Here is a 27507-nt window from a genome sequence, read left to right as displayed (position 1 = left end):
GTACAAATAGGTACTAATCGATACGATCTAAGTCTTCGGTGGTTTGCATTAGGTCGATTTTTAGTTACATATTCATTGTGCGCCGCACGTGTTAATTCATAAAAAAAAACACCACCAAAATGCACATTTTATTTTATGAAATTCAGGCACAAATGTTAAAATGTTCCCCGAATATTTAAAAAAAAAAATAATTTGCAACATTATACAATAAAATTACATTTGAATTATGACTGTGTGGGTGCCCCAGTGGAAGTGACCCAGAGGCAGACCAAGGAAGAGATGAATAGACTGTGTGGAAGAAGATTGGAGCAGGCCGGGAAGGATGGAGGATTGGAGGCGAATGCCGAGGAACCGCCCCACTATGAGATGCATCTCCATGATGATGTACAATCTATTATATTACTTTATTTCCTAGAAAGTAAAATGGTGAGAGGATAGAAAGAAAGCACACAAAGTTAGAAACTGTAATACGTATTTATTTATTTACTGATCTAGTTAACGGCATTCAAGTATCGTATGGTTAAGGTCAGTTATGTCGAGAGCGCTTGCTGGGTGTAGGGGTGGCGACAGGGACAGGGGCCCCCTTGAGGGGTACGCTGGGGGCCAGGGCCCGAAGCAAAGGGCACTTGGTGCGGTCGCCAAACAGCACGCTGAGGAGGGCCACTCCATAGCCTGTAGCACGCTCACCCTGGAATAATAATAAGGACATTTATTAAATAATTAATAATCTACTTTACAATTATGTCAATTATATCCAAAAGGCTTGCTGGGTTGGAAGAGGCATGGGGGTCCCCTTGGGACAATTGGTGCGTTCGCCCTGAAATTACATACATTATCAATCAAATACGTAGGGCTGCATTCACGAAATCTGACGCATTGAGCGGTAAGTACTGATGGTGCCCTCCCCCATACATTTTTTAATTTATTCTGATTAAATAAAAATTATCACCTCTAAAAAAAGTCTACCTTTGTTTTGGTACCTAATAGATTTCCAAAAAACCTTCCTAAGTAGTTGACACGAAATAACTTCACTCAAGGAAAAACTAAAACTGACTAACACGGCAATTTAAAACTTAAAAGGTACACAATGTAAAAAAAATTATATATATTTAACATTTTTGTTGTTTGTTTTTGGGGTGTTATGCCGTGTTGCGCTAACTCCTTCTTTAGCCGACGTTTCGGACAGCGTTGCAGTGTCCATCATCAGGGCAGATCCGGTAGATCCGAAGATGTGTAGATCCGAACGTCGGCTAAAGAAGGAGTTAGCGCAACACGGCATAACACCCCAAAAACAAACAACAAAAATGCTTTTGGCCGTGAAAATCTAAAAACTTACCTATTTAACATTTGTGTAAAATCAATTATTTGTTGGTTTGTGTATTTGTATATATTAGGAAAGACGCTAGGTGGGGGGGAGATGTACCTACTTAAATTATTTAATAACATGTCTCACCAAACACCCAAAAAACATTCATAAGCCGTAATAATTAGTTTAGTTAGTTTTAATGATTTGTCTTATATGTAGCGTTGTTGTAATTTCTTTTTTACTTTATGTTACTCTTACGTTTTACTAATATTGCTTCAAATTTAGTTTTTTTTTTATTTAGTTTTCTTTTTTTTAATCATTTCTTAATATTTTGTTATTATACTTGAAATCACAATTTTACAACTGTGTATTTTGTACCTACTTTTCAATGGATTACATCTATTTACTGTCAGTATCTCCTGTATAATACAGATATTCTCCTATGTACACTGCATCATGTATCACTTTTATGTAAAAGCTTTTTTAGGTGTATATATAAATAATTGCATTAACAATTATATTACTTTCCATTCCCACTATACACTATGTCCATTTTATATTTTATACAAAAGTTTGTAATACGAGGTGGCTGCCAGGTGATTTCCCCTCATTCTAGATTTGGCTTCAATGTCATTCATACAAATGTTGTACTTTATGTTCCCGACATAATATTGAATATGGTTCCATTGCACGATATGGGGAACAATGAAGATTCTTGCGATTGGTTACTGAATTTAGATTACATTCATTAGACGTAAATTAAATATTTGAAAATTTTAATTGCAACAAAAAAATTAAAACAGTTAAATGTGCACTGAAAAATTAACAAAAGTTAGAATGAACAAAAATTAACACAAGTTAGAATGTGGGTGTCCCTAGCGCAGAATAATTTTGACAATAGTAATTTTTCAATAATTGAGGTAATATCTCTTTTTACTGTGACCGTTTCATTGTTATGTACCTTGAGAAATAATGTATATCCTTTCGAGGGGATTCATTTTTATTATTAATGGTTTGTTTGGAACATACCGTGTGCACGGGGCTAGCCATATCCACATGGATCCACACCCCGGGGAAGTCCCAGCCTAGTTGGGCCCCCACAAAAAGTCCCGCACAGGAGACTTGCGCGTTGTTGCGATCCTGGAACAAACAAATATTTATTCAAAACACTAACGGTATACCGTACTGGATGCATCAATCAGAAACAATGCCATTCGGGACTCTTCACTTAGACAGGTCACATATCTTCATCACTTTTAATTACTCGTGAATCGTTTATCCAATATCTTGAGCTTAATACTAATGTACCTACAATAAACCACCTTCCACTTTAGCGTAAGTAAGTATTCTAAATAAACACAAAATCCTAGTGCTAACGCTATTATTACTAAAATATTTCACCCCAATACAAATAGCGCTCGCCATTTCTTTGTTGAGTTTCAGAGAACCTCAGTTCGAATCCTACTGGCTTTAAAAAAAAAAAAAAAAAACAAAAATATATATATATATTTTTTTTTTTATTTGCACATTTTGGCATTAGAAAAACATTAACTAACCAAAATGTCTAAATCTCGCAGCAAGGTTTGCAGTTTGAAGAAAACACCATCATCACCTCTATTGACTGAATCTGGCCCCATGGACTCACCGTCGGCAACGCACCAGTCAATAATAAACATTGACACAGACTCCCTTATCAACTTCTTTGAATCGAAACTCGAAACGATGCGTACTGAAAGTAAACTCGCAGTTGAGGCCATTCATCAAAAATTAGACGCGCTGTCAAATGAGTGGAAGGACCAGTACACCAAAATTATGGGATGTGTAACTGTTCTCCAGGAAGAAAATGCCAGCCTAAGACAGGAAATGGAATCAATCAGAGACGCTCAAGATGAAATGGAGCAGCGTAGCAGAGTGTGTAACCTAGACATTCACGGCGTTCCCGAGGCAAAAGGTGAAAATCTTTTAACATTACTGGAGAGAATGGGGTCCATTATTAATGTCCCGCTTCCAAGTAGCGCTGTGGTGGCGGTGCACCGCGTCGCTCGCGGTCACTCGTCGCCTTCCAACCGTCCACGCAACATAGTCGTCCAGCTTACGATAAAACGTCTCCGTGATGACGTCATCGCTGCGGTAAGGACTCGCCGCGGCCTCACAACAGACCAACTAGGACTTGGCGCTCCCACCACTAACTTTTATGTTAATGAGCACCTGACAATAAAAAATAAAATACTTTTTGGAAAAACACGTGCCGCCGGAAAAGAAAATGGCTATAAATACGTATGGGTGCGGAATGGCAGTATCCTGGCAAAAAGGAATGATCTCTCTCGAGTGGTCACCATACGTCGTGAGGGAGACCTTAACAGAATTAGGACTCACGATCAACAGAATATGTGACTTCTACAACACACTCGTTACTGTTGCTATTGTTCACTCGTTTGTTTCATAGAAATTTACTTAATATTTTTGTTTACAGCGCAATACCTCCACTATTATAATATAGCACTATCATGTCTCTTTCATATTAATTCACATTTTACAATTTTAAAATATTTTACACTGAGTAATCTTTGTTTCATAAATAATTTTGATGTTTCATACGTCCTACTCAATGTACCGCTCTCGCGAATGTGGAATAAGTCGAAGGGCACACTTACACTAATAAAATGACCTCATCATCTTTATCTGTTTATTACCAGAACTGCGGTGGTATTAAGACCAAAACTCAGGAGCTACTTATTAACATTTCATCGAATAACTATGATATTATAGTTCTAGTTGAAACGTGGCTAGTAGCAAGTGTTAATACGGCCGAATTCATAGATTCACGGTACACGGTGTTCCGACGAGATAGGGACCGTATACTTACTGGTAAGATGGACGGAGGCGGTGTGCTAGTAGCAGTGCGCAAGGAGCTCTCAGCTTCCCGTCTCGATGACTGGGAAAAAAATCAGATTGAACAAATCTTCGTATCTATTCCAGTAAGGTCTCTCAATCTCATCATATGTGCTGTATACATACCTCCTGTCTCGCCAACAACGTTTTATGATATTTTCTCCAAAAACCTGGAATCCCTTTTTTCATCAGAACCAAATAATATGTTTTGTGTTCTAGGAGATCTGAATCTACCTACTCTAACATGGTCATTTTCTGAAGGCTACAATCATGGTCTTGCCTCCTAGAACACGGCTACATCGCATACTTTGCTTCAAACAATGGCATTGATGAGCTTACTCCAATATAATAGTATACCAAACCACAACGATAAATTCTTAGATCTTATATTTTATTTAAATATTGAAGACAATATTAGTGATTTCTTAAACGAAAATCTGAAACAGAAAAATCAGAAAAGGAAACGGTCACATCTGGGACTCGAACCCAGGACCCTTGTCTTTCCGGGACAATGCTCTACCAACTGCGCTAATGGGACCCTATCCTACTCGGTCACTTTTAACTGTATCATACTTCGAATAAGAACTACCAACATTGTCTTCATTTTCTTCATCGCACATTTTTATTGGCAACTATCTTTATGTATGATCGCAAGATTCAACCCGAACTAAATGCAATCCTAGACAGCGTTCATAAAGATAGTTGCCAATAAAAATGTGCGGTGAAGAAAATAAGCAGCATACATAAAGAAAGATAAAAAAGCAGCATACATAAAGATAGTTGCCAATAAAAATGTGCGGTGAAGAAAATGAAGACAATGTTGGTAGTTCTTATTCGAAGTATGATACAGTTAAAAGTGACCGAGTAGGATAGGGTCCCATTAGCGCAGTTGGTAGAGCATTGTCCCGGAAAGACAAGGGTCCTGGGTTCGAGTCCCAGATGTGACCGTTTCCTTTTCTGATTTTTCTGTTTCAGATTTTCGTTTAAGAAATCACTAATATTGTCTTCAATATTTAAATATTACAATTTGAGGTTTTACTCAATAAAAAGTTATTCCGAAAAATAATAATTCATTTTCTAGACTTGTAGAAAAAGTCAATAGATGTCGCACATTAAAAATAAAAACAATAAGATAGGTTTATCTATAAGACGCTGTCTAGGATTGCATTTAGTTCGGGTTGAATCTTGCGATCATACATAAAGATAGTTGCCAATAAAAATGTGCGGTGAAGAAAATGAAGACAATGTTGGTAGTTCTTATTCGAAGTATGATACAGTTAAAAGTGACCGAGTAGGATAGGGTCCCATTAGCGCAGTTGGTAGAGCATTGTCCCGGAAAGACAAGGGTCCTGGGTTCGAGTCCCAGATGTGACCGTTTCCTTTTCTGATTTTTCTGTTTCAGATTTTCGTTTAAGAAATCACTAATATTGTCTTCAATATTTAAATATTACAATTTGAGGTTTTACTCAATAAAAAGTTATTCCGAAAAATAATAACTTATATTTTATAGTTGCGAAACAAAAGTTACACATAGCGACGACCCTCTCCTTTCAGAGGATAGACACCATCCAGCCCTGAAATTCGAAATATCCTCCGCGATTCAATCAAAAATTAAAAACAACAAAGAGCGTAGGCGAAATTTCAGGAAAGCTGATTACACGCAAATTAACAATGACATTGACTGTATTGATTGGAAGTCTGAAATCGCAAATTTATCAGCAGAAGAAGCAGTAGACCAATTCTATTTAATAATAAACAATGTAATTGATAAGTTTATTCCATTAATGGCACGACGAAATGAAAAATTTCCCATATGGTTTACCCCCGAAATTATTAGGCTATCACGGAAAAAGGACAAAGTCTGGCTCAAATGGAAGACATACAAAGGTCTTTCTGACTATCGTGAATTTTCCTTCTTACGTGCAACATACAAGAAGTTGTCTAGTGAATCTCGAAAGATATTTTTCGACAACGTCGAAAGTTCATTGCAAAACAATATCAAAAGTTTTTGGTCATACATATCCTCATTAAAGTCTTCCGACGGATATCCTGCTGCTATGTCCTTTGACGGACGTGAATCTAATAATGCCCAGGAAATCTGTAATATGTTCTCTGAATTCTTCAAGTCAACATTTGAATCCTCCTCCGTCAATGACACAATAGACATTGATCAACTTGAATCAGTTCACGACTCAGGACTTGCGCATATTCACACGATTAAACTAACGAAACAAGAAGTGAAATCAAGTTTAAAGTCGCTAGACATAAACAAAGGTGCGGGTCACGATGGAATTCCGGCGTTTTTCCTTAGATCTGCTGCGTCGTCACTGTGTGTGCCGCTTACCATAATATTCAATAAATGTCTGAGTGATGGGGTTTTCCCTGGTAGGTGGAAGCTGGCCTACATCATACCGGTCCACAAGGGTGATTCGCGTCAACGAGTGGAAAACTACAGGCCAATATCCATTCTCTCGGCAATCCCTAAACTGTTGGAAAGACTTGTCCATACTAATATAAATCCCCAGCTTGCTGCCAAAATTACAGAACAACAACACGGGTTTGTCAAAGGCAAATCTACCGTGAGTAATTTACTTATTTACTCTAATTTTTTGTTTACTAGCATGGATCGAGGCCATCAGGTAGATGCAATTTACTGCGATTTCAAAAAGGCTTTTGACAAGGTTGATCACCTTATTCTTATTAAAAAAATTATATATAACGGAATTAGGGGAAACTTATTACGTTGGTTCATCTCATATTTAACAAAAAGACAGCAAGCTGTATCGTTACGAGGACATACTTCCGTATGGGAACCGGTTACTTCTGGCGTACCACAGGGATCAATTCTAGGACCGCTTTTATTTATACTTTTTATTAATACAGTTTCTGAATGTTTCATGCATTGTTTATTTCTCTTCTACGCCGATGACATAAAAATATTTGCTATTGTTAGGAATTTAAATGATTGTCTGCTCATCCAACGAGACTTAGTAAGGTTCGAAGCGTTTTGCAATGAAAACAAAATTTACCTAAGTTACAATAAATGTAAACAAATAAGCTTCACTAAAAATCATAACGCTATTATACACAATTATTACATAGGCAACTATTCACTAGATCGTGTATACTGTATAAGAGATCTTGGCGTACCTTTTGATTCCAAACTTCATTTCGATGCGCACATTAAAAACATTGTGAATAAAGCTTACTGCATGCTAGGCTTTGTTATCAGAAACAGCCGCGTATTTCGAAAGCCTGAAACCTACCTTCTGCTTTACTATACGCTGGTCCGTTCTCAACTTGAATACTGCACCTCCATATGGACTCCACTTTACGATATCTATAAAGAAAATATTGAAAGTATCCAGAAGAAATTTCTGCGTTACCTCAACCACAGAATGAGCGCACCTAAACGGGGATACACAAATATGCTCTCGAAATATAACGTCTCCACTCTTACTAACCGGCGGACTTACCTTGACCTAATGACCTTGTACAAAATCTGTAACAACTTTATCGACTGTCCTGGCTTACTCAATCTAATAAACTTTAAAATACCACTCAGAACGACGAGGCTTAACGACTTATTCCATATTAGCCGGACGCGCACAAATGCTGGTGTCAGAGATCCAATCAGAAGAATGTGCGAATTGTATAATAAAAACCAAAACCTGAAGGATTCCGACATATTTTTTGATACATATAGTACTTTTGGTAGGAAATTGAAGTCTGTTTTACTATAAAAAAAGATTAAAATGTGTACTTACTTCATTCACTATACTCTTTAAGTACTTTTTTATGATTTATCTCTAAACTTGTATAAAAAATATTTGTACACTTTTATTTGATACTGAGCATTATCTATATACAAAATAATTTTACCTTATTTACATGTAAAAAATATTTAAAATTGTTATCTACCAGTCAATCAGTGAGAAATAGTTAGGATGCAGGCGAATTCTCAAGTTATTGTTTTACAAAATTATCTTTTAATTACTGTCTGTATCTGTGTTTTCTCCTTAAATAAATAAATAAAAAAAAGTCTTATTACTACATAATATAACACATTCCTCAGATGCCATAATATAAGCTCTACATTATAAAGATCCATTCACACAAATCAGTCACGTGTCAGTACCGTGTCGGAACGGAGCTTCAGTATCAGTGAAATTCTTCTACAGAATATTCAAGTTTAGATTGTGCAAATGGATAAAAGGTCCATGAGAATGGACTTAAACTTTTGGAATGCCGAGCTCACGCAAACTTGTACCACTGTGGCGTGCCGATGGTAAAAATCCCACAAACAGAAAGAATTGTTACCAATTGGATATGCCGGTGCTGAACGGATACAATTTTGTTTTATATCCATTGGGAACTTTTGGCACTGGAGAAGTTAAATACCTAAAATATGGTAAAATAGTTATTGATTCCCCGTCTAACGTCGGCCTTCACAGTCCTTCGATCGCGAGGAGTGGAAGAGCCTTGTGAACCATGGAAGTTGGAGTGGGGGTCACAATCGTCAGCAATGAGTAAGCAACTGAAAAAAATATGAAAAAGGAAATGATCGACTCACCATGACACTGTTCTTCATATCGGCCAGCGCGGAAGTGAACTCAGAGAAGTGTAGTTCGGGCGCATAGGGCACGGGGAAGGCAAGGTCCCCAGAGGAGCGGCCTGCCACACAGGCGGCGCTTTCCCACTGCTCGCTGTTCCCTAGAATGGCGGCGTGGTATTTACCCAGCGCTATTCCCTAAAAATATGTTAAAAAAACTTTACAACTCAATATTAAATTTATTCAATTACAACTCGTACGTAGATTTGAGCGTCAAGCTTTGTACACCGACAGGTTGGGTTTATCTTACTTTTACACACTCAGTTACAATACCGCTATCTAGCTTGCTCTCGCTGACCATTTTATCAGATACCAGGGTTAATTATTGTTGTTTTAGGACATTTCGGTTTTCGCTTAGTCCTCTGTTTATTCCATCAACTGTCGGAAGTGTTTCTCTTCATTTTGCTCTGCCACGAATTTTTTGGATGAATAAATGGAGTCTTCACGCATAAACATGACACCTTATCTTTTTGGAGCCTATTCAGATGTAAGCGATATCCGCCGCGTATTTGTATGAGCTTTCGAGGCTAGCGTGAAACTTGAACCCTGTAAATTCCGCCTGGGTAGACGGTATCTTTTCGCTTGTTTTGCGAAACAGGCGCTATCGTGAAATCTGCGTAGGTTTGAAGAATGAGAATACTGCATACCTGCTCAATTTTTGCTGCCCACAGTGATAGCGAATATCGAAATGTGAATAGGCCTTCATACCAAGAATTAAAATTTAATGAAAGATCGATAAGTGTTTTTCTTTTTTATGAAATACCTATTTAATTTTTTGCATATTTGGTATGTATGCATTACATTCCACTGCTTTCATTAATTGGGACACTTGCGCAGTTTTCGCAGTGGCAGATTAGTGAGAAAGTGCTGTAGGTTAAATAATATGCAGTGTTTGTTTACCTGGGCACCAGTGAGTGTAGCCATGTCGAGGATGATGTCTGCCTTGAGGTCTTTCTGTGCGTACGCCACTCCGTCGGCTAGCACCAGTCGTCCCTCAGCATCAGTGTTGTTGATCTCCACTGTGCGGCCCGAGTATAGGGTGTGGATATCATCAGGTCTGAGGCACAAAACAGTATGTCGTATCATTAATATACAATCAATACTTCAATAAAAACAGGCGCATTGTTTGAAAATGTTAATGAAAAAGCAAAAATATTTTAGACATCATTAAGGATATAATATGAAAACATTTGTGGGCTTGGCCTATCTCACAATATCGTTCGCCATACAATCCCACACAGTTATCGCAGATGTTTATAACACAATCATAATACTTGTGGGCATGGTCTAAATCAATCATACTCAACCTGCGGCCGTACAGTACAGAGTTTGACGTACAGACATTGAAACCCGAAGAGGATAGCCGTTGTCGTGTCAACATCAGATCTGGTATAAGAGTGTTGCTACTGCACACGCTAGATCTATCTCCAAAAACAAAGATGTGACAGACAAATATGCGCGCATAATTTTGCTCGTGGCAACACATACATTTTCGACAGCTCCAAAGTTAATAGTGTTGCCAACCGAAGGCGATTTATCGCCATTTAGGCTACTCAGAACGAGAATCGGCGACGAAAAAAATCTAAAAGGCGATATAATGTAATTCCGTAGCTACCCCCCCCCTATGGATTTCGAAAAATTGTTGTATGGAATTACATAAATGATGTTTTTGGCTGTGCGGATTTTATTTTCAGCGAAGTTCTGTAACAACCCCCCCCCATGGATTTCAAATATTTTGTGGGGAGCACTCATTTTGAATTTTTTAAAACGGGGGTGGTGGGTTTCATGATATATTTTGTCATAGCAGTATAGTGTTGCGGCCCGCGTAGCTTTACAAATATATGAATGTGACCCGCAGAAGAAAAAGGTTGAGTATCATTGGTCTAAATTATATAACTTGATCAGTTACCTGAGCAATTGTTGTTTTTAATCTTTCCCCCTCTCCTATCGCTCCGTGTACATCTTCCCCTCATTTCAAGCAATATTTCAATTCTGAATGGTGGTCTTACACCAGGGCGATACTGAGAGTATCTTCCACTCTGGAACGTGCCGCAAATATACTATATATTATTTTAAATGAGTAATTTGTGAAATAAAATTTACGCACGCCGGGATTTGAACCCGCGATCTCCAGCGTGCTAGTCGAGATCCTTACCCCTCGACCACGAAGGCCGTTATAGTACCTAGCAAAAATTTGTAAAAAATATCATAACTCATTGTTTTAGAATAACACGAAACTGGGCTGTACAAATTATTTCCGACTTTATGTCCGGGTTAAATCTTCCTCACAGGAAAAACTAAACCCTTCCACACACTTTTCCACAAATGATCATCAAGTCAATCCACATTATGCAAGTGCATTATATAAGCATTATAAATACAAAATAATACAAGAATAACACGTCAAATCACCAGAGATCAAATGGGAAAATAATTCACCGACTCAAGATATTTTCATATCAGAGGGTTCGGCTTGGTAGAGCTTCTAATTGGACCTATAATCCTACTGATCCCTCAATATAAGCTAGCTTGATCTATGAATTGTATTCATAATAATAATATTCCTTGGACCGAACAATATTTGAACTTTTATAAAAAAGGAAAATTTTATCATTTCATGCAATCTTTTGACCTTTTTACCACAAACATTAACATTAACTACTATACGGATACAAAATACGAGTGTGCTGAAAGCGGGTCCGATGAATGTATATCTTGAGCACTTTTACACACAAGTATATCTCATTCTAATGTAAGCCGGGAGTACCTACCTATATTGCAGGGTGCGTGTTTCAGCTACCGGTGTCACTAACACCAACATAAATGGGATGAAGAATAAATACTTTTACTAATGACTTGATTATTATAAGTGATATAACAATGGATTAGATATTTGCGCCAATCTTATTTTTAGTAATATTTTTTTGGAACTAAAATAAATAAAAATAATAGAACAAACAGTTATTGTATGAGAATTGTCGCTTCTGTTTCACCTTAAATTACCATACAGTGCACATCCTTATTTTAATATTTGAGAAGATAGCTATATTAAAATTCTTGAAATTATACAGGCAATTATAAATCGGCATATAAATTTATTTGGATATTTAATTCAATAGCACTATTCCACTTGTAGTGCTGTGCTGCGCTAAAATTATGAATTATGTCGACTACGGCAGGAGTTTTCAGGCGTGAATAAGACCTAGCAGATTGGGCAGTAATTTATGATATAAAAACCAAAGAGTTGAAAGAAAACCCATCTGGTTTTCAGCCTCAATTTATTTACTCGTTAACGAAATCTCTGTTACAAAGCCCGTACCAAAAGCAGTCGAGTTCATTCAGTGTACAATAACAAAATAATAGAAGACGGAAATGTACCTGGTTGCATCCGGTCCCACGCTGTTTTCGGCGAGACAGAACACGGCATGGAGGTTCTGTTGGAAGCCGGCGCGGACGGCCGCCTGAAAAGCGCCCAGGATGGCGGCCGCTCCGCCGCAGTCGCGCTTCATGCCCGGCATTCCAGTCTGCAATCAATCAAGCAATCAATCTATCAACAATGGGAACAACATCTTCACAATCGTACATTCGTTATACGGGGGAGGGCAAAGTGTTTGCAATGAAGCGGTGGATATCATATTTACTATATACAATTTATTTTTGGCATCCTCAATTCAATTGTTTATTTTTAAAAGGGGACATGTCATTTACTCAGATCAAATTGTTGGGAGATATAACGAAAACCTTATAATTTATTTTGGTTTTGATATTTCAGCACATAGTACATGACATTTAGATGTTGTTAGGTTTAATTAAAAAAGGAACTTATCTCTAAATAGTATAAAATAAAGTCGCTATTTGTGTCTGTCTGTTTGTGCGTTTAGTTCTTCTAAATTACGCAAGAGATTTTAATAGGGTTTTCACTATCATTTAGAGAATTTCTTACAAAAGGTTTATGTATATAATAGAAGAATATTATATTTATAGAAAGTAGAGAAAAGTCGAGCTACGTAGGGTACACGTCAGCTAGGTAAGAATAAATTTATTAAAAATCATAACATTTTATCAGCGACCTAATACCTTCGTCAATTTTCACGCGGCTCGCCGTGCAACAGCTGATTCTATTTTAATAATAACATACATGTTTTTTTGCAAAATTATGTTTAGTAAATTATACCGTTTTACGGGATGTGTTTATACATTTACGTAAAAACCCATAAAAAGGGTGTTAATATAGTTATAAATAAATAAAAAAAAAAGTGGGTGTGTCAAGCCTACGCAAGACAGAAGTGAAACTTCTATTATTCCTCTCTCTCTATTTTCATTTCATCATCTCTATTTTCTCTCTTAGGTTAGTTTGAAAATTAGAGGTTAAATAATTCAACGACGAAGCATGGATTTGCTTTTTCTAATATTTTCTTATAGATGAATGACGTTCGATTAATGTATAGTTCCAAAAATTTTCAATTTATTCACAAGTATACAATATTACATAAATAACAATATTACAATTAAAAATTACAAAGAAATTACAATGACAATTTACCAATCATGTGCCATTTTCATTGTCAATTTCATGAATATCATTTCCTAATGTCGTGATAATTGGGTTATGGTAACTAAAGTGCGAGATATATACATGAGCACTTAAATCCTTAATGAATCGTGCAAAAACTGCATCGATTGTTGTCCCGTGTCTAGTCGTGCTAGTGTTCCTATCATTAACAATATCCAAATTGAGGGTGTTTTTGAAAAAGTTCAATAACTCTACAGATTCTTCCCTCGCAAAATTAACATTAAAATCTCCCGAAATGATCATAGGAATTTCGTGATAATTCTTATTCAATAGCCTCGAACCACCCTCTGTGTATGGCAGAAGCACATGGTGGATAAAATCTTTGATATCAGTAATCGATTTACCTGGTGAGATATAAATTGACACCATAATAATTTTTTCCCCATTAGCCAGAGAGCATTCTGCAGCACACAAATCCCCAACGGAGGATGTATGACTAGAAACGAATTCATGGTTACGGGCATGAACGTCATTATGTTTTACCACAACATGTTGGAGTCTATTTACATTTTGATATATACCGACACCACCCGCTCTAACACTGGGTCTCTTGTATTGTACAATGCAATCAAAATTTTCAACATTAACATGCCTGTCATCGTCAAGCCAAGTTTCGGAAAGCATCAATATGTCCGAATTTTTTAGAACATTACCTCGTAAATCTGTTGCATGTTTGTTAATACTTTGACAATTGAATGAGAATATCGTCATATCTCCTTTCTCAATATTTTCTAACAGTACTAAATTCTGTACCAAACCGTATGAACCACAATCAATTACGTATTTCACTCGTATTACACTCACGACGCAGTATACTAACCAAGCAGCTGATGCTTGGCGTGGCGCAGTTCGCTGGTGTCTGAGAGAGAGGAAAGAAGAGAAGAGAGAGAACGTTCGTGAGCGGCTCCCCCACCTCAACAAGCGCATATGGTGAGAGAGGGACAGTGAACGGTGAGCGGTGGTGGGGGTACCCGCATTTTCGTGTCGATCCTGACTCGGTTTTACTCCGTCCCCGAAAATCCATTACGCGCCTAAAGAAGTTTCACTTCAAAAATAATACATAATCTACCATAAGTTTCCCAGAATAGGTACTTATATTCAGAGAATTGTTTCTCTCTCTCTCTTTCAAGTAAAAATATATAAATAATAAAAAAATACAAAAATGATCTTGAAGTTCTATTATACTTTTAATAAGTCTTTCCTGAAGATAAATACAGTGACTTTGGTAAGCGTGTAAATTTTTTTACTTTCACTAAAGAGAAAGTTTGACATTTCAGCTTCTCGACTGTTCTTTACGAAACAAAAAGCAAGAATTCTTATCTCATTGTTTATTTTGTTGCCAATCGAATAAGATAAATTTTTAACGATGCAACTCATTTTTACCACGGCAGCGTACGATACAAATTTCTCATGTGTCTGATGGGCACTTTCAGCACTCAAGAGTTAATAATAGACCTACTAGCTCCCTCAGTGATCCAGAGTGAGAAACTAAGGATTAAGCGATGGAAACAAATTGGATTGTGTTAGATAATAATATAGGATTGTTAACCTTAGACTTGATGCTGAGACCGCCGGTATCGTAGACAATTCCCTTCCCCACCCAGGCCACGGTCTCAGTGGCCCCCTCGGGAGTCCAGCTCAGCACGGCCAGTGCTGGAGGACAGTTTGCTGCCTGAAATCCAAACAAAAATACATTATATTAGCTCCACATAGGACAGGGAATAGAATAGGTGGTACGATTAAAATACTGGTAGAACAAATGCGGCATTCCTACATAACATATGTATTCCAAGAATCTATCAGATGATTGATTGTCTGTTTTTGAAGTAAATAGATTTTGCAGATATCTGTGGAATTCAAACCAGAGGTGGCTACGTAACACAACCGTTGGATGCACTTACGATCTTTATATAACAGTAATCTCTCAGTAATACACCAATCAATTGTCCGGTAACAACTATAATCCGCCGTTATTGTTACAAGACGGAAGCACAAAATCAATTCAGTAGTCTGCCGTGTGCCTGGACTCGATGGTCAAGCTTTTTACACTGACATGTTATCTTACACACACTTACGGTCTTACTAAAAGAAATGTGGTGAAAATTTTATTCAATTGATAAACGACCGTGTGTGTGAAAACCTTACTAATTGAAACGTAAAATAGAAACTGACATAAAATTGTTCATGGAAAGATACATAAGATATATACATTGCTTATCAGTCAAAGCGGGTTGTTTATCTGTTGTATAAACTTCAAATAAGTTCTCACTGAATCTCGGAATTTTTCAAAGGTATATTAAGGACGGGTTGTTTTGGAGAATTTGAACAATTCATCAAATTTCAACGTTCATTTTCAAGTTCTGTGAAAGATTTTTTCAAGTTCTGTTTTTATTTCAGTTTTGTCAAGCAACTAGCCTACAATGATATAATAACAGAACTTGAATAGGACTTTCACAGAACCCGAAAATGAACATTGAAATTTGATGAATTGTTCAAATTCTCCGAAACAACCCGTCCTAAATGTTCTTACCTTTTAGATTTTTGTATTTGAAATATACTTTAATGTTTAAAAATTGCAATATTTTAATTTCAAACGTGAAGCAGAAACATTTTTAATCAAAACATTGAAAACACAGTCCTTTTTTTTAAGATTTTGCAAGATTAAAAAAAATGATTAAATATTATATATAACAATTCCCAGAGAATAATAAAAAAAATGAGACATTTTGTCATCAATATAAACATAGATTTTTTTAAACTTTGTGTGTACCTACACATGCATAAGCAGAGGCGGATTTGTAGTCTTGGCCGCCCTAGGCCCCAGACCATGTAGCCGCCCCTTTCTCAGTACCCATCATATTGACCAGGAGTATCCAAACTTTTCAGTAAGTTCCTAGGGTCAAAACCGTTTTAATTTTCCTGCCATTATCATTCATGGTTCATGGGGTGAGATTTGTCCAGGTCTTGGCGGCGGATACGTCTGCCCACCTGCTGCGTGGCGGGCCGGATCGAGAGAGACTGGTTGAGGGAGGCCTTTTGACTTTTCCAGCCGGACTATCTTGACCCATCACCTTGCACCGCAGTTGGAGGGATGTATTCATACGTATGTCCAAAGATATTAGAAGAACGAGATATGCTATGTTGGCCGCCGGACCGTAGCCGGAGTACTACCTAATTAGGGTACTTTGAACGGTATCGGGAGGTGTACGCACAGAAATCTGTTCTATGTATTAGTGCGGATACCTTAGCGCAAGCGAAGGTGTGCAGTAGTATTGGTGAACAAAACCGGCGACACTCGGCAAAACAATTCCACTCAGTACGAACTGCTCATAGCACATCTCGTTCTTCTAATATCTTTGCGTATGTCCATTCATTCCAAATTGGAAAGTATGGCGAGCGATATGCTGAAATACGCTATCCCACGCATATTATAGCTCTGTGTGTGAACACGCTATTATGCATAACAATACCTAACGCGGTTCAGTCACTAGCGCAACTGAATCACGGTAGGGATTGGAAATACGCGAGCGGGCGAGCGACGGAGCATGATAGGTGTGGCGAGGGCGGCTGCGGGGCGTGGGGGCGCGTTGTGTGTGAACACGCTCTTGCATATCGCTATTTCGTACGTAGAATATTTAGATACTTAGGAAGTAATTTCTTGTTATCATCTGTGACTTTTTTGTCACGATTGGCCGCCCCTAATATCTGGCCGCCCTAGGCCCGGGCCTACATAGGCCTAAGGGCAAATCCGCCTCTGTGCATAAGTCATCACTTTCATGGAAGTTTTGTCAAATTCACGCGGTAAAAGTCAATTAAAAAATAATTAGTAGGAAATAACATTGCTTTTTCAGATAAGATGAAGCTATATTATTTATAATATGACATTAAATGGATTAAAACTGACAACAATAATAGTATATATAGAATTATGCTGATAAAATAGTGAATTGGCCATTAGAATATAAATTATTATTAAACACGTGACTTTAGTCACATGACAAACCAAAAGTCATTCGCGGGGAAACTGACGTGTAAAAAAAGTTGTGAAGTGATTTTTCTTTAGTAAGGCTGTTATGTAGTAAGTAATTGGACTGCCGTCTAGCTTGCTCTCGTTGACCATTTTACCAGCCACCAGTTTAATTATTGCTGTTTTAGGACATTTCGGTTAGTTCTATATGAATGCTAGCAACTATCGCATGTGTTTCTGCTCATTTCGTGTTGAATTGTTTTTGGTTTGAATAAGTTTATAAAATAGAGTCTTCTGGCAAATGTAAATATGACAACTAAACTTTAAAACAAAAATTTAAATTTTAGGAAAGATCATGGCGGTGTTTGTTGTTTTTATGAAATACCCGTTAAAATTTCTAGCAAATTTTGTATGCATGCACTATAATCTGGCGCTTTTGCTAATTGGAGACATGTTCATTTTTTGGGGCGGCGAATTATTGAGAGAGTACTGTAAAATGTCGTGTACACTTCTGTAGTAAAATTTGTTGGTTTTTCTGGTTGTAAAATTCGAGAAGAAATTTTTGATATACATTTCAACGTGTAAAATTGTACTCTTACCTTTCCAACTCCGTATATCCCGCCAAATCCCTGCTCCTCCAGTTCTTTGTCCCGGATGATCTTTGGCTTAATCTTGAACTCTTTTCCAACAGATATCACTTTCTGAAAATAAGAAACAATCTTCCATTTAGAATCCAGAAAAAAATAAACATTATTATCAGCTGTATATTATTTTGGGATGAAACAAGTGTTCATGAAATGCATAACACTACGTTTTTATTCAATAGATCTGAAATTCATACCACCTCATTCAACAAGCAAGATTATTACACTATTTAAGAATGTAAACATTATGGATTCAAGAAGGTTATTGGGTTATTCCAAAAAGCTAAAATATGAAATCATTGAACTTAATTCCAAATACTGCCAATAAGGACTAAACCTGGGTCTTGAAGAGCAAACGCAGAGGCGAGCAAATTATTTCAGTCTAGTTACTGAACGCAAGAACGAGTCTTAGAAGCGACCCATTCTCAGTTGAAAAATGTTGGGCGCAGGTTTGGCGTGTTTCCTGACTATGGCCTGGTGACAATGGGATCAATGATGCTAGATTTTCAGAACATCTTCCATTGAAATATCGGTAGAACAAGAACAGCATTCCCACATAAAGTCTGTGCTCCGAAGCTTGCAATCCGTTTGTTAAGATATGTGAATCTATCAAACCACCTCCCGTTTCTGATGTCAATGATTTTTTCAGGTATTTCGGGGACCCCAAACCAAAGAGGTGGCTGCCTAATTCAACAGCGTGGCGCGCTTGCGATTTGTACCGAGTCAGTAGTAGTGTAATATTAAAGTCTTTGCAGGTCTTGTACAGTTCGCCCAATTTCTGAGAGGCTAACTTCACTCTGTTAACATTATATTATCAGTATGGTCATTAGATTATTTGAGAATGCTTAAACATAATTAAATAGACAACATACACACAAAGACAGAACAAGGTAAGGTTAGGTTACCTCCAGAAAGTGATCCACGTTCATCTCATTGGTAGGAGCGTCAACAATGGCAGCGGAGAGCCGTATCGCCTCTACGGCGTCAGCCATGGTCTTCAAGTCATCGGCGGACAAGGAGGTGGTGGCCAGGATCCCACTGGGGGCCTTCCAGACTCCTTCGTCGAGACTGCCCTCTGGAAATAATTATAGGAAATGAGATAACCGAACTACTTTAACCTTTAAAACGCTGGCCTTTTTAACACATTTCATGATGACCATTTTTGAAACAGTGTATTTGTTTAATTGAAACTTCATGGATCACATACGTGACATCCGCGTACGGGGACAGCTGCCGATGGATCACATTCAGTTGTGGCAGCCTCCAAAGTTGAAATACTTAGGTTTTATGGTTTCCAACATTTGGTAGGAGTGGCACAATGATTTATTTTATAGATGAATACCGCACAAGCATCTGGTTATTCAGTTCTGGTCAACAAATTAGGCTAAAGCTATTCCAAGCAATGTTTCGATTCTGATTGGTAATACTGAGAGCATCTACCACAAATTATGTGTGGTGTTATCAAGGAATATGAATGAAGCAAGGAGTATGTGCTAAATTAGAGTTGTTTGCCAGTCTATACCTCGGTCTGTACGTAGTGGTACCTAGACATGATGGTTAGATAGATTTTTAGATGGAAGTTTTACTATATATTTTATGTATTGATTATTTAGGTTTAAATATGAACATTGGGATATGAAGGACTGGTCAACTCACTGGTGATGGGTGCACTGGGCGTGGCCAGGAGAAATTCCACATACGAGGAGACCTCGGCTCCCCCATCCTGCCCATCACCGTTGGCCATCAGGCCGGAGCGCCGGCTGAACACCGGGTAGGCCCGCCCCACGGCGCACGCCGACGCGTACATCTCCGTCTTCTCGCACACCACCTGAAAGAAAGGTTACTTTGTTCAACGTTTGCTTATAGGACATTTTGTTCCTCGTTGACTTAAAACTGGAAATCCAAACCAGCTGTAGAGGTGGCTGATTATCATGCTAGCTGTGAGAGCACCTTATCCTGTTGATGGAGTACCAGTTTACGAGGCAGTGAGAACCCAGGCTATCTGTCAAGGGGGAGCAGATATGTGATACATATTTCATACGCCAGCCGATTGCCACTTAAGTTTCCACAGTGCGAGTTTATTGATTTATTGAAAATGTATAAATTTTCATAACTTTGTACTGTTTATAAAATGTCGAAAACCATGTAAATACATACATTATAGGACATGATAAACATATCGTTCTTTTGATCTACCACATTTAGGGTTCTCCCCACAGATGAGTTCATAAACAAATTGGTGCGGCTCGCTCTGCAGTATAGCAGGTTATTGGTGACGTACTCGAGAGTAACTCTGGTATAAAGAAATATTAACAAATAGTTAAAGACTTAATCGGGAGAGTCTCTCTCCTTCCATCCAGAAGGGTTTTCAAATCTTGAGATTAATTTAATAATGTTATTCGTAAAGATATTAATTTGACGACTGACTCAGCGTCATATCTTGTTGTTGAAATAAATGATTTTTGGTTAACAATTTGATGTTGTTGACTACTCACAATAATGCTATGATCCTCGTCTTTAGCGAAGTTGCGTACCACCTTGGTAAGGTGTGCGGGGCGCGATGGTGCGCAATGACGGGAGCAACGGGCTGGCAGGGCAGCCACGGAGGCCTTCAGCACCAGCGGGCACGTCTCCCCCGGCTGGATGGAGGCAAGGGCTGATGTCCATATCTGCAAACAATGTTTAGCATTCAAAAAATATTTTACATTTTTTAATAAATAATAACTTTTATAGTACCTTTATCTAATCAAATATGTTTTTTAGTTTCGCATAAAATGATGATTACAGTTTACACGATAAAAACCATCAGTAAGCGACTTCAAAAACTTTATCTATGTTTGCATTCAAAATTTTAATATATTTAACTGCATATGTCGATTTGTAATACTGATATCTGAAAAGAGTTTTTCGTCTGCTTTCAAAAACGGTTGTTATTTGGAAATATGTTAAAGACAGCGAATTTATCTGGAATCGAATGTAATTTCCCGTGCAATCAGCACTTTGACAGTTCGCTTAAAAGAAATACATTATAAAATATTATAGACTCTATGAGTTAATTTAATTTATTTGTGTACATAATATTATAGTATTACAGATATTTATTTATTAAAAAATGGTATATTACAACAAAATCATAAGCCGCTCATCTCACTATGGAACTCCTGTGTCGAGATGTGCAGCCCCCTAATAATAGTAAATATGCATATATCTTAATAATAATAATAACATAATTCTTTACGAACTCATTGTAGGTACAGAACAAAACGTAGATTTTGACATCCACCGTATTCAGATAGCAGATAGAAATGTTCATGTTCTCTTTCAATGCTCAAGATGTATGATGCTTTTTTATGGGGCCCAAACATAGACTAAATATGACGTATAATACATCAATAGGCCCAAATAATAGAGTTTGACTCTAATACACTTAGCCAACATTATACAGAGTGAAAAGGTTGTTTGTTTCAGAAACGTGATCTTACACTAAAGGGAAATGTTTCTTACCGCTTCCGTGACATCAGAAGATAGCTTGCCGGTAAGGGCTCCCTTGAAGTCCAGGGCCTGCAGGTGGCGCAGTTGCCCCACCAGCAGCACGGGCCGGGGGCGCTTGTCGGCCGGCGCCCCAAAAACCACCTTCACGGGGGGCATGCTGCTGTGATATCCTGGAACAAAATGTATTATCTTTATATAATATAATAATTTAATAACAGTAAACCATCTAGAATGGCGAATTTCTTAAAGTATTAACCTAAACTAATTATTTATTACCTTGCTATTAAAGAAAAAAGTTGAACTGTTCATCATTGATTGAAGAAATCAAGAGGAAATTCCAATAGCTCAAAAGGGCTTTAAAACAGAAAATGGGTGGTCACCTAGGGACGGGTTCCTCTTTGGGTAAGAATAACCTCGTCAAATTTAATGTAGCTAGGCCGCAAGCAAATGATACTTCTTTTGCCGTGCGCAGAAAGGGAGTGACACCGCACTTGTCTATCGCAAAAGGGCTTCATTCTGGACAACAGTCTTTTGGTTTTGGTTCAACTATAATGGTGTCTAATTATGAATAAAGGCAATTGAAACTAATGGTCTCCTTCAAAGAAAGCAATCTTTCCAACAAGCCGTCTATTGTTATGCTCAGTGTAACCTAAAGTGGCCAGCTCAGTCATGGGGGATCCATCGAAACCAGAGTTAAGCTAACCTCTCAGGAGCTGGGAGTACTGTACAGAACCCGTCGATACTATAATAGTAGTCAATGACTCACCGTAGCTTTTGGCAGCCACCTCCGTTTAGTGCAAGCCGCTTGATAGATTATTTAACAGCCGAAATGCAGTCTTTAGAACATAAGTCAGGAAGAAATGCCGGGTTTGTAAAAAAAAAAATATATATTTGATACTGCACAAATAGAACCGAGATAAAGCGGCAGTTGAATAAATTTCATAATCTAATGTTTATCTTTACAAGATAACAAATAATATAATAAACAGTTGACATCGGATAGTTGACAGCGGGTACATTTATTTACTAATACATAGTTACTACTGAGCTATGTCTAACTATTTTTTAAATCTATGAAAAATTTTAAAATATGAAACATAAAAAACGAAAAGGATAATACAACGTTCCATATAACTATTCTCATTTCTCGCTTAAAATATATAACAAAATCCCTTTACAGCTGAAACTCTGTGAATTGTCATCCTTCGGTCCAAAACTATACAAAATGGTTATTAGATCTAGGCAGGACTGATTCCGAAATATTACTAAAAAATGTAACCTGATAATTATTTATCATAAACGCCTAGTTGTATCTTCGCTTTCACATACATATTTTCTATCAAATTTTAAATTTTACCCATTTTTTCACCTACTCAATTTGCTTGTCAGATTATTCAACAAGATAGTGTTACTATTATGTAATTGTGTACATTGTATCATATGTATGATAGTACATTGTATCATATGTATGATAGTTTGAAACCTGTTAATTTGACTGTCCTAAAAGGGGAACCTTCCTAGTTGGACAGTCAAAACCTTCCTTCCATATCATGTAATGTATCTTTTCAAATAAATAAATAAATATGATTTAAATAATACAGGGTGCGGCAGAGAGGACGGACGTTTTTGAGATGGGTAGTACTCTCCCCCTCAATCTAAGAGAGGTAGGGGGGTGCCGCTTGACTCGTTAGTTCCTAGCATTGTTTTATCAGTTGTCTTCATGGAGCCGTGGACGGTGGAGCACCGCGTTTTCGCCTATGATTGTTTCGTCCGAAATAATGAGTCAGTCACCGTCGTACAGCGTGAGTTTCGTCGCCACTTCAACATTCATCGGAATAGAGCTGTTCCCTCTCGAAACACCATCCTTCGTTGGGTTGAATAACTTCACAGGCGTAGTGAACTGATCAACAGAAGACCAAGAGGAGCTCCGCGAACAGTTCGAACTCCTGAAAATGTTGAACGCGTTCGACAAGCCTTTCTTCGCAGTCCGACTCGATCTGCCCGGAAACATGCTGCTTCACTTCGCCTCAGTGATCGTTCGGTAAGGCGAATTTTGTATATGGATCTCCGCTTTCACCCCTATGATATAGAGCGATGTTGGAGAGAGTCTACGCGAACTTCCAAGAACGCCTCTAGCACTGCATCAACAATTTTGGCCACCACATGCCTGATGTGATTTTCCACACTTGACTGTCTCAAATGCTATTTCCTCGCAAACCTGATTCCATCAATAAATTTGTTTTTGAGTAAAAATGAACTATTTTATGATTTTTTAAAAACCGTCCGTCCTCTCTGCCGCACCCTGTACTATGAGCAGAAAGGAAATGCTTCGACCATTTAAAATACATCATATATTCCAAAGCTCACTGGAGTTTTAGCTGGGAAAATTACTGTCTATATTTACAATAAAGCAGATAATATAGACAGTAATTACTATGTGTAAGTGATAGAAGAGAAAAAAGGGAACTAAATGAACATTGAGAACAATTAATATTTTGTTAGTGTACTAACCTCTAGCGTGCCAGCATTGCCACCGTGGCAACATTTGTACCCATTTTATGCCGACATTGCCGTGGTGACAATGGCAATTCAAGGTTTTATTTTAACAAATATATTTGTAACATATTTAAATGAATCACAATCGTTTGTCATCAAAATGATCAATCAGAGTCATGTAAAAAATATTTGAGAGTGGTCCGGTTCTTTAGTTGTGAATTAAAATTATTTAAACGATTTAACTCAACCTTTCCAAAATACAATAAAACTATAAAAAATCATCACATATCTTTGCCAAACCTTTTTTTAGTAACAGGAGGGGAAGAAAAACTATTTCTCTGAACATAAGTAGCTATTCTGGGATAACCACTAATTCTATTAACATATAAATTTGATAAATACAACTTATCTGATAAGATGGTGTAATTTACAAAAACATCGTTTTGTAAAACACAAGTTTTTAGATTACGAAATTAGAGTCAACAAGTGCACAGCGGTATTCCAAAGGTTAAACACTGGCAAATGATTTGTAAATGTTTTTAGATACATTGAACCATAGAATAAAGAATAATACAAGAAATGCCTTTCGTTTGAAATGTGTTTCGTGATCCAAATATTTGAGCAATCGAGGCTTAAATTTCCGTATGTGTTTATGAAATTCAAATGGGATGGGAATCTACGATGTCAGGGGGAGACAAGGAAAGGAACATTTGTTACAAATTTTCATTTCAGGACCATTCAAAGTAATACTAAAAATGATACTGATATCGATTTATGGGTGATCGAGTTTGATACAACCCAACCTTAGTTTTTGTAATCAAATTATAGTAAAATTCATGCAATTCTTAATAAACAACAGAATAATCATCCTGATACATCAAGCATCCGATGCATTAAGTTTCCAAATACATTCAACCCAAGACACCTCTTCAAAGAAGAAAAATCAAATCCAATCTCTATAAAACACTCATCAGACCAGTGAGGGCTACAGAGTGGACGAGATACAACCATGAGTTACACAAACTGTTGATAATATGATTCATAAAATTGGGTTTTAGTTCAATTCAGTTAATTATTTTAAAAATATCATAAGTTTGGCTTTTAAAGGCAGCTTCATTGATATGGATGCTAAATGTCGATATTCGAATTGATTCTGTTCAACAGCAAGATTGCTCTCCCCATCGACATGACCATTGGCAAGTTAGTCCTGCAGGCTGGGAGATAGAACAGTGTATGCTGTCGGTGATGGAGTTAACCATCGGGAACATAGAAATAATGCTCTTCATGATAACCGAGTTTTCAAACCATCTACGAATCAGTCTGAAGAAATGTGTACACTTCTTCGGACTCATTGATGCTTCATTTTAAACATGACCAAAAGAAAGTCGGTAGGATAAAGCTACGGGATGCTCCGTTGGATAGTACATTAAGCAAGGATGGAAGATAGGCGACTACCAAAGAGGTTGATTTATAATAAGAACGGTTAGTTGACAAATATGTTGGGGTCCCACCCAGGCATCGTGGGATCAATTTCTCTGTCAACTAAGTCATCCATCATTGCGTAAGCAATATTTTTCGCATATAATATTGTCATGTTATTCGTAACCCGGAAATGATTGCATTTTTCAAAATAAAAAACAAACAAGGCTACAGGACGAAGGGAGAAACCTAAAATTATGGGGCTGGATAGAACGCAGACTAAGACCACATCCTTAGGTATAAACCAAAAGTCAGTAGGAGAATACAAAATGTTATAGCTTTTATTTTGTTACTCCCAACTCATAACCCACCCACATTTTTTAATCATTTAGGTACATATAATATTGATTTCATTAACCTTATCTAATGTTTATCTACCTATCTCTATCTTATCCTATGAATCGGGTAATAAATTACTTCATAACACTTCAGAAATGTAGAAAAAAGCAATTAATGTGAACATACGAAATTATAATTTGAATGCCAATTTCGTATATTTTGACAATCGTGGAAAAATGCCAAATTTTTTTTATCTTTTTTCGTTTCTAAAATACATTTCACAGTTGAACACACTTATTATTTAGGAGTGATGTACACTAAATTTGCAATAGTTGATTGTACCTATAATGTAAAATTTAAATAATGAGAAAGTTTCTTTACGAATCCAAATTGATTAAGTTTCCATCACAATGTCAAAACTCTTCAAATAAATTACAAAAACTGTTGATAATTTAGTATCTACAAATTGCACACGAATATAATATTTCATCACGTACTTGTCATAAAAGATCCATTCAATTTAATAAATAATTTACTACCAAACCACATACTCAGTTTACTATTTACGATAAAAAATAAACTTCGAAATATGACATTATTGTACAATACCAACATACGAAGAAAAACAGTGAATAATTAACTAAAAAAAACAATACTTATTCGTAGAGAAATTAAATACGGATTGTAGTAAATTACAAACGCTTACCTTGTTTTTTTTTAAGATAAATAATTTTATCAAAATTGTATAAAAGAAGCCGGCACGAGATAGCAGCCGGCAAAGTTGAAAACACTGAAACGGAATGAAGTTGTTGCAGAGAATATGGCAATATTGGCAATCCTGAATCTACGATTTGTTGTCAGTTGGTTGACAGCTGCAAGCACTTTATCCAACAAAACCGAAAAATATTAGTACCTACCTATTGAAGACGAATGGTTGTCACCCCCAACCTGTTTAAATCGATAATAAAATATTATTTATGATGTCCATTCGTTTGTCCATCATGTTTCAACTTTCTTCATCCATTTTTGAATACATTTACATCTATGGCCGGAGTTTCAGTTGCTTTTTGCTCGGCTTGAGAGATATTAATTTACGTTCATTAAGTTATTTTCAACAACATATTAACTGCGCGGTCAGCGTTCCAACATACGCCCAGCCTTGTACATTTAACCATTCTAAAATAAAAATTAAGAACTAGAAATAGTTACGAGGAAAGTATCCAAATAATTTGATAAGGATCGAATATTCAAATTTAATGCAGTTATATTAAGTCCCAGTAGTTAGCGTTCAAAGCTGATTTGAAAGAGAGAAATGTAAATACAGATATTAGAGGGAGCGCGCTAATTTTTAAAAACGATAATAACTAAGCAAAAATTGTGAAAAAATGTAATAAAACATGACACATTTGAAATAGAGCAAAAATCTCTAAAAAAATGCTTTAGTTGCATTTAAAGAAATTTTTCATGCCTACACCATATTATAACAGAACAAAACATGTTTGTAATAATTTTCGATTGGATTTCATATAATTAACGTTTCGGCGTAACAAATGTTCAAATACTATCTTAAAAAATAAGATTTTTTTTTAAAACTTAAAAACTTAAGAGTCAACGAGAAACTAGAACTAAATCGGTAAAAATTGGGTATGTGGGAGCTTCAGAGGTTGTTGTAGCTGTAGACCACTGTAGACCCAGCGAAATTTCCCGACTGTCAAAACTTCTTCACTCTTTCGTCGCTAGTTGTAATTATTGGATCATATTGGATCA

The 27507-nt window shown here is 36.9% G+C and overlaps 1 protein-coding gene across 2 annotated transcripts; it reads right to left on the bottom strand.

Annotated features, from left to right (window-relative positions):
• Nucleotides 1-463: 463 nt before the first annotated feature.
• Nucleotides 464-26526, bottom strand: grsm (probable aminopeptidase NPEPL1 granny smith protein). 2 transcript variants are annotated; one of them, XM_089637749.1, is made up of 12 exons: nt 26447-26526; nt 21499-21656; nt 20490-20663; nt 19651-19822; nt 18900-19069; nt 17950-18051; nt 14933-15055; nt 12189-12334; nt 9711-9867; nt 8772-8948; nt 2336-2446; nt 464-688 (listed from the first exon to the last, which is right to left on the bottom strand). In XM_089637749.1, the coding sequence occupies exons 2-12, from the start codon at nt 21640-21642 to the stop codon at nt 527-529; spliced, it is 1638 nt and encodes a 545-aa protein (XP_089493875.1). In that variant the 5' UTR covers nt 21643-21656; nt 26447-26526; the 3' UTR covers nt 464-526. The 2 variants fall into 2 exon arrangements, with proteins under 2 accessions (XP_089493875.1, XP_089493874.1); XM_089637748.1 differs by lacking the exon at nt 26447-26526 and adding an exon at nt 26238-26316.
• Nucleotides 26527-27507: the final 981 nt, after the last annotated feature.

This window comes from Hesperophylax consimilis, chromosome 12 (assembly GCF_061612785.1).
Source record: "Hesperophylax consimilis isolate HC1 chromosome 12, BYU_Hcon_1.0, whole genome shotgun sequence".
NCBI classification, from domain to species: domain Eukaryota; kingdom Metazoa; phylum Arthropoda; class Insecta; order Trichoptera; family Limnephilidae; genus Hesperophylax; species Hesperophylax consimilis.
The sequence above is the reverse complement of the archived record's forward strand: the minus strand, read 5'-3'. Positions and strand labels throughout refer to the sequence as shown.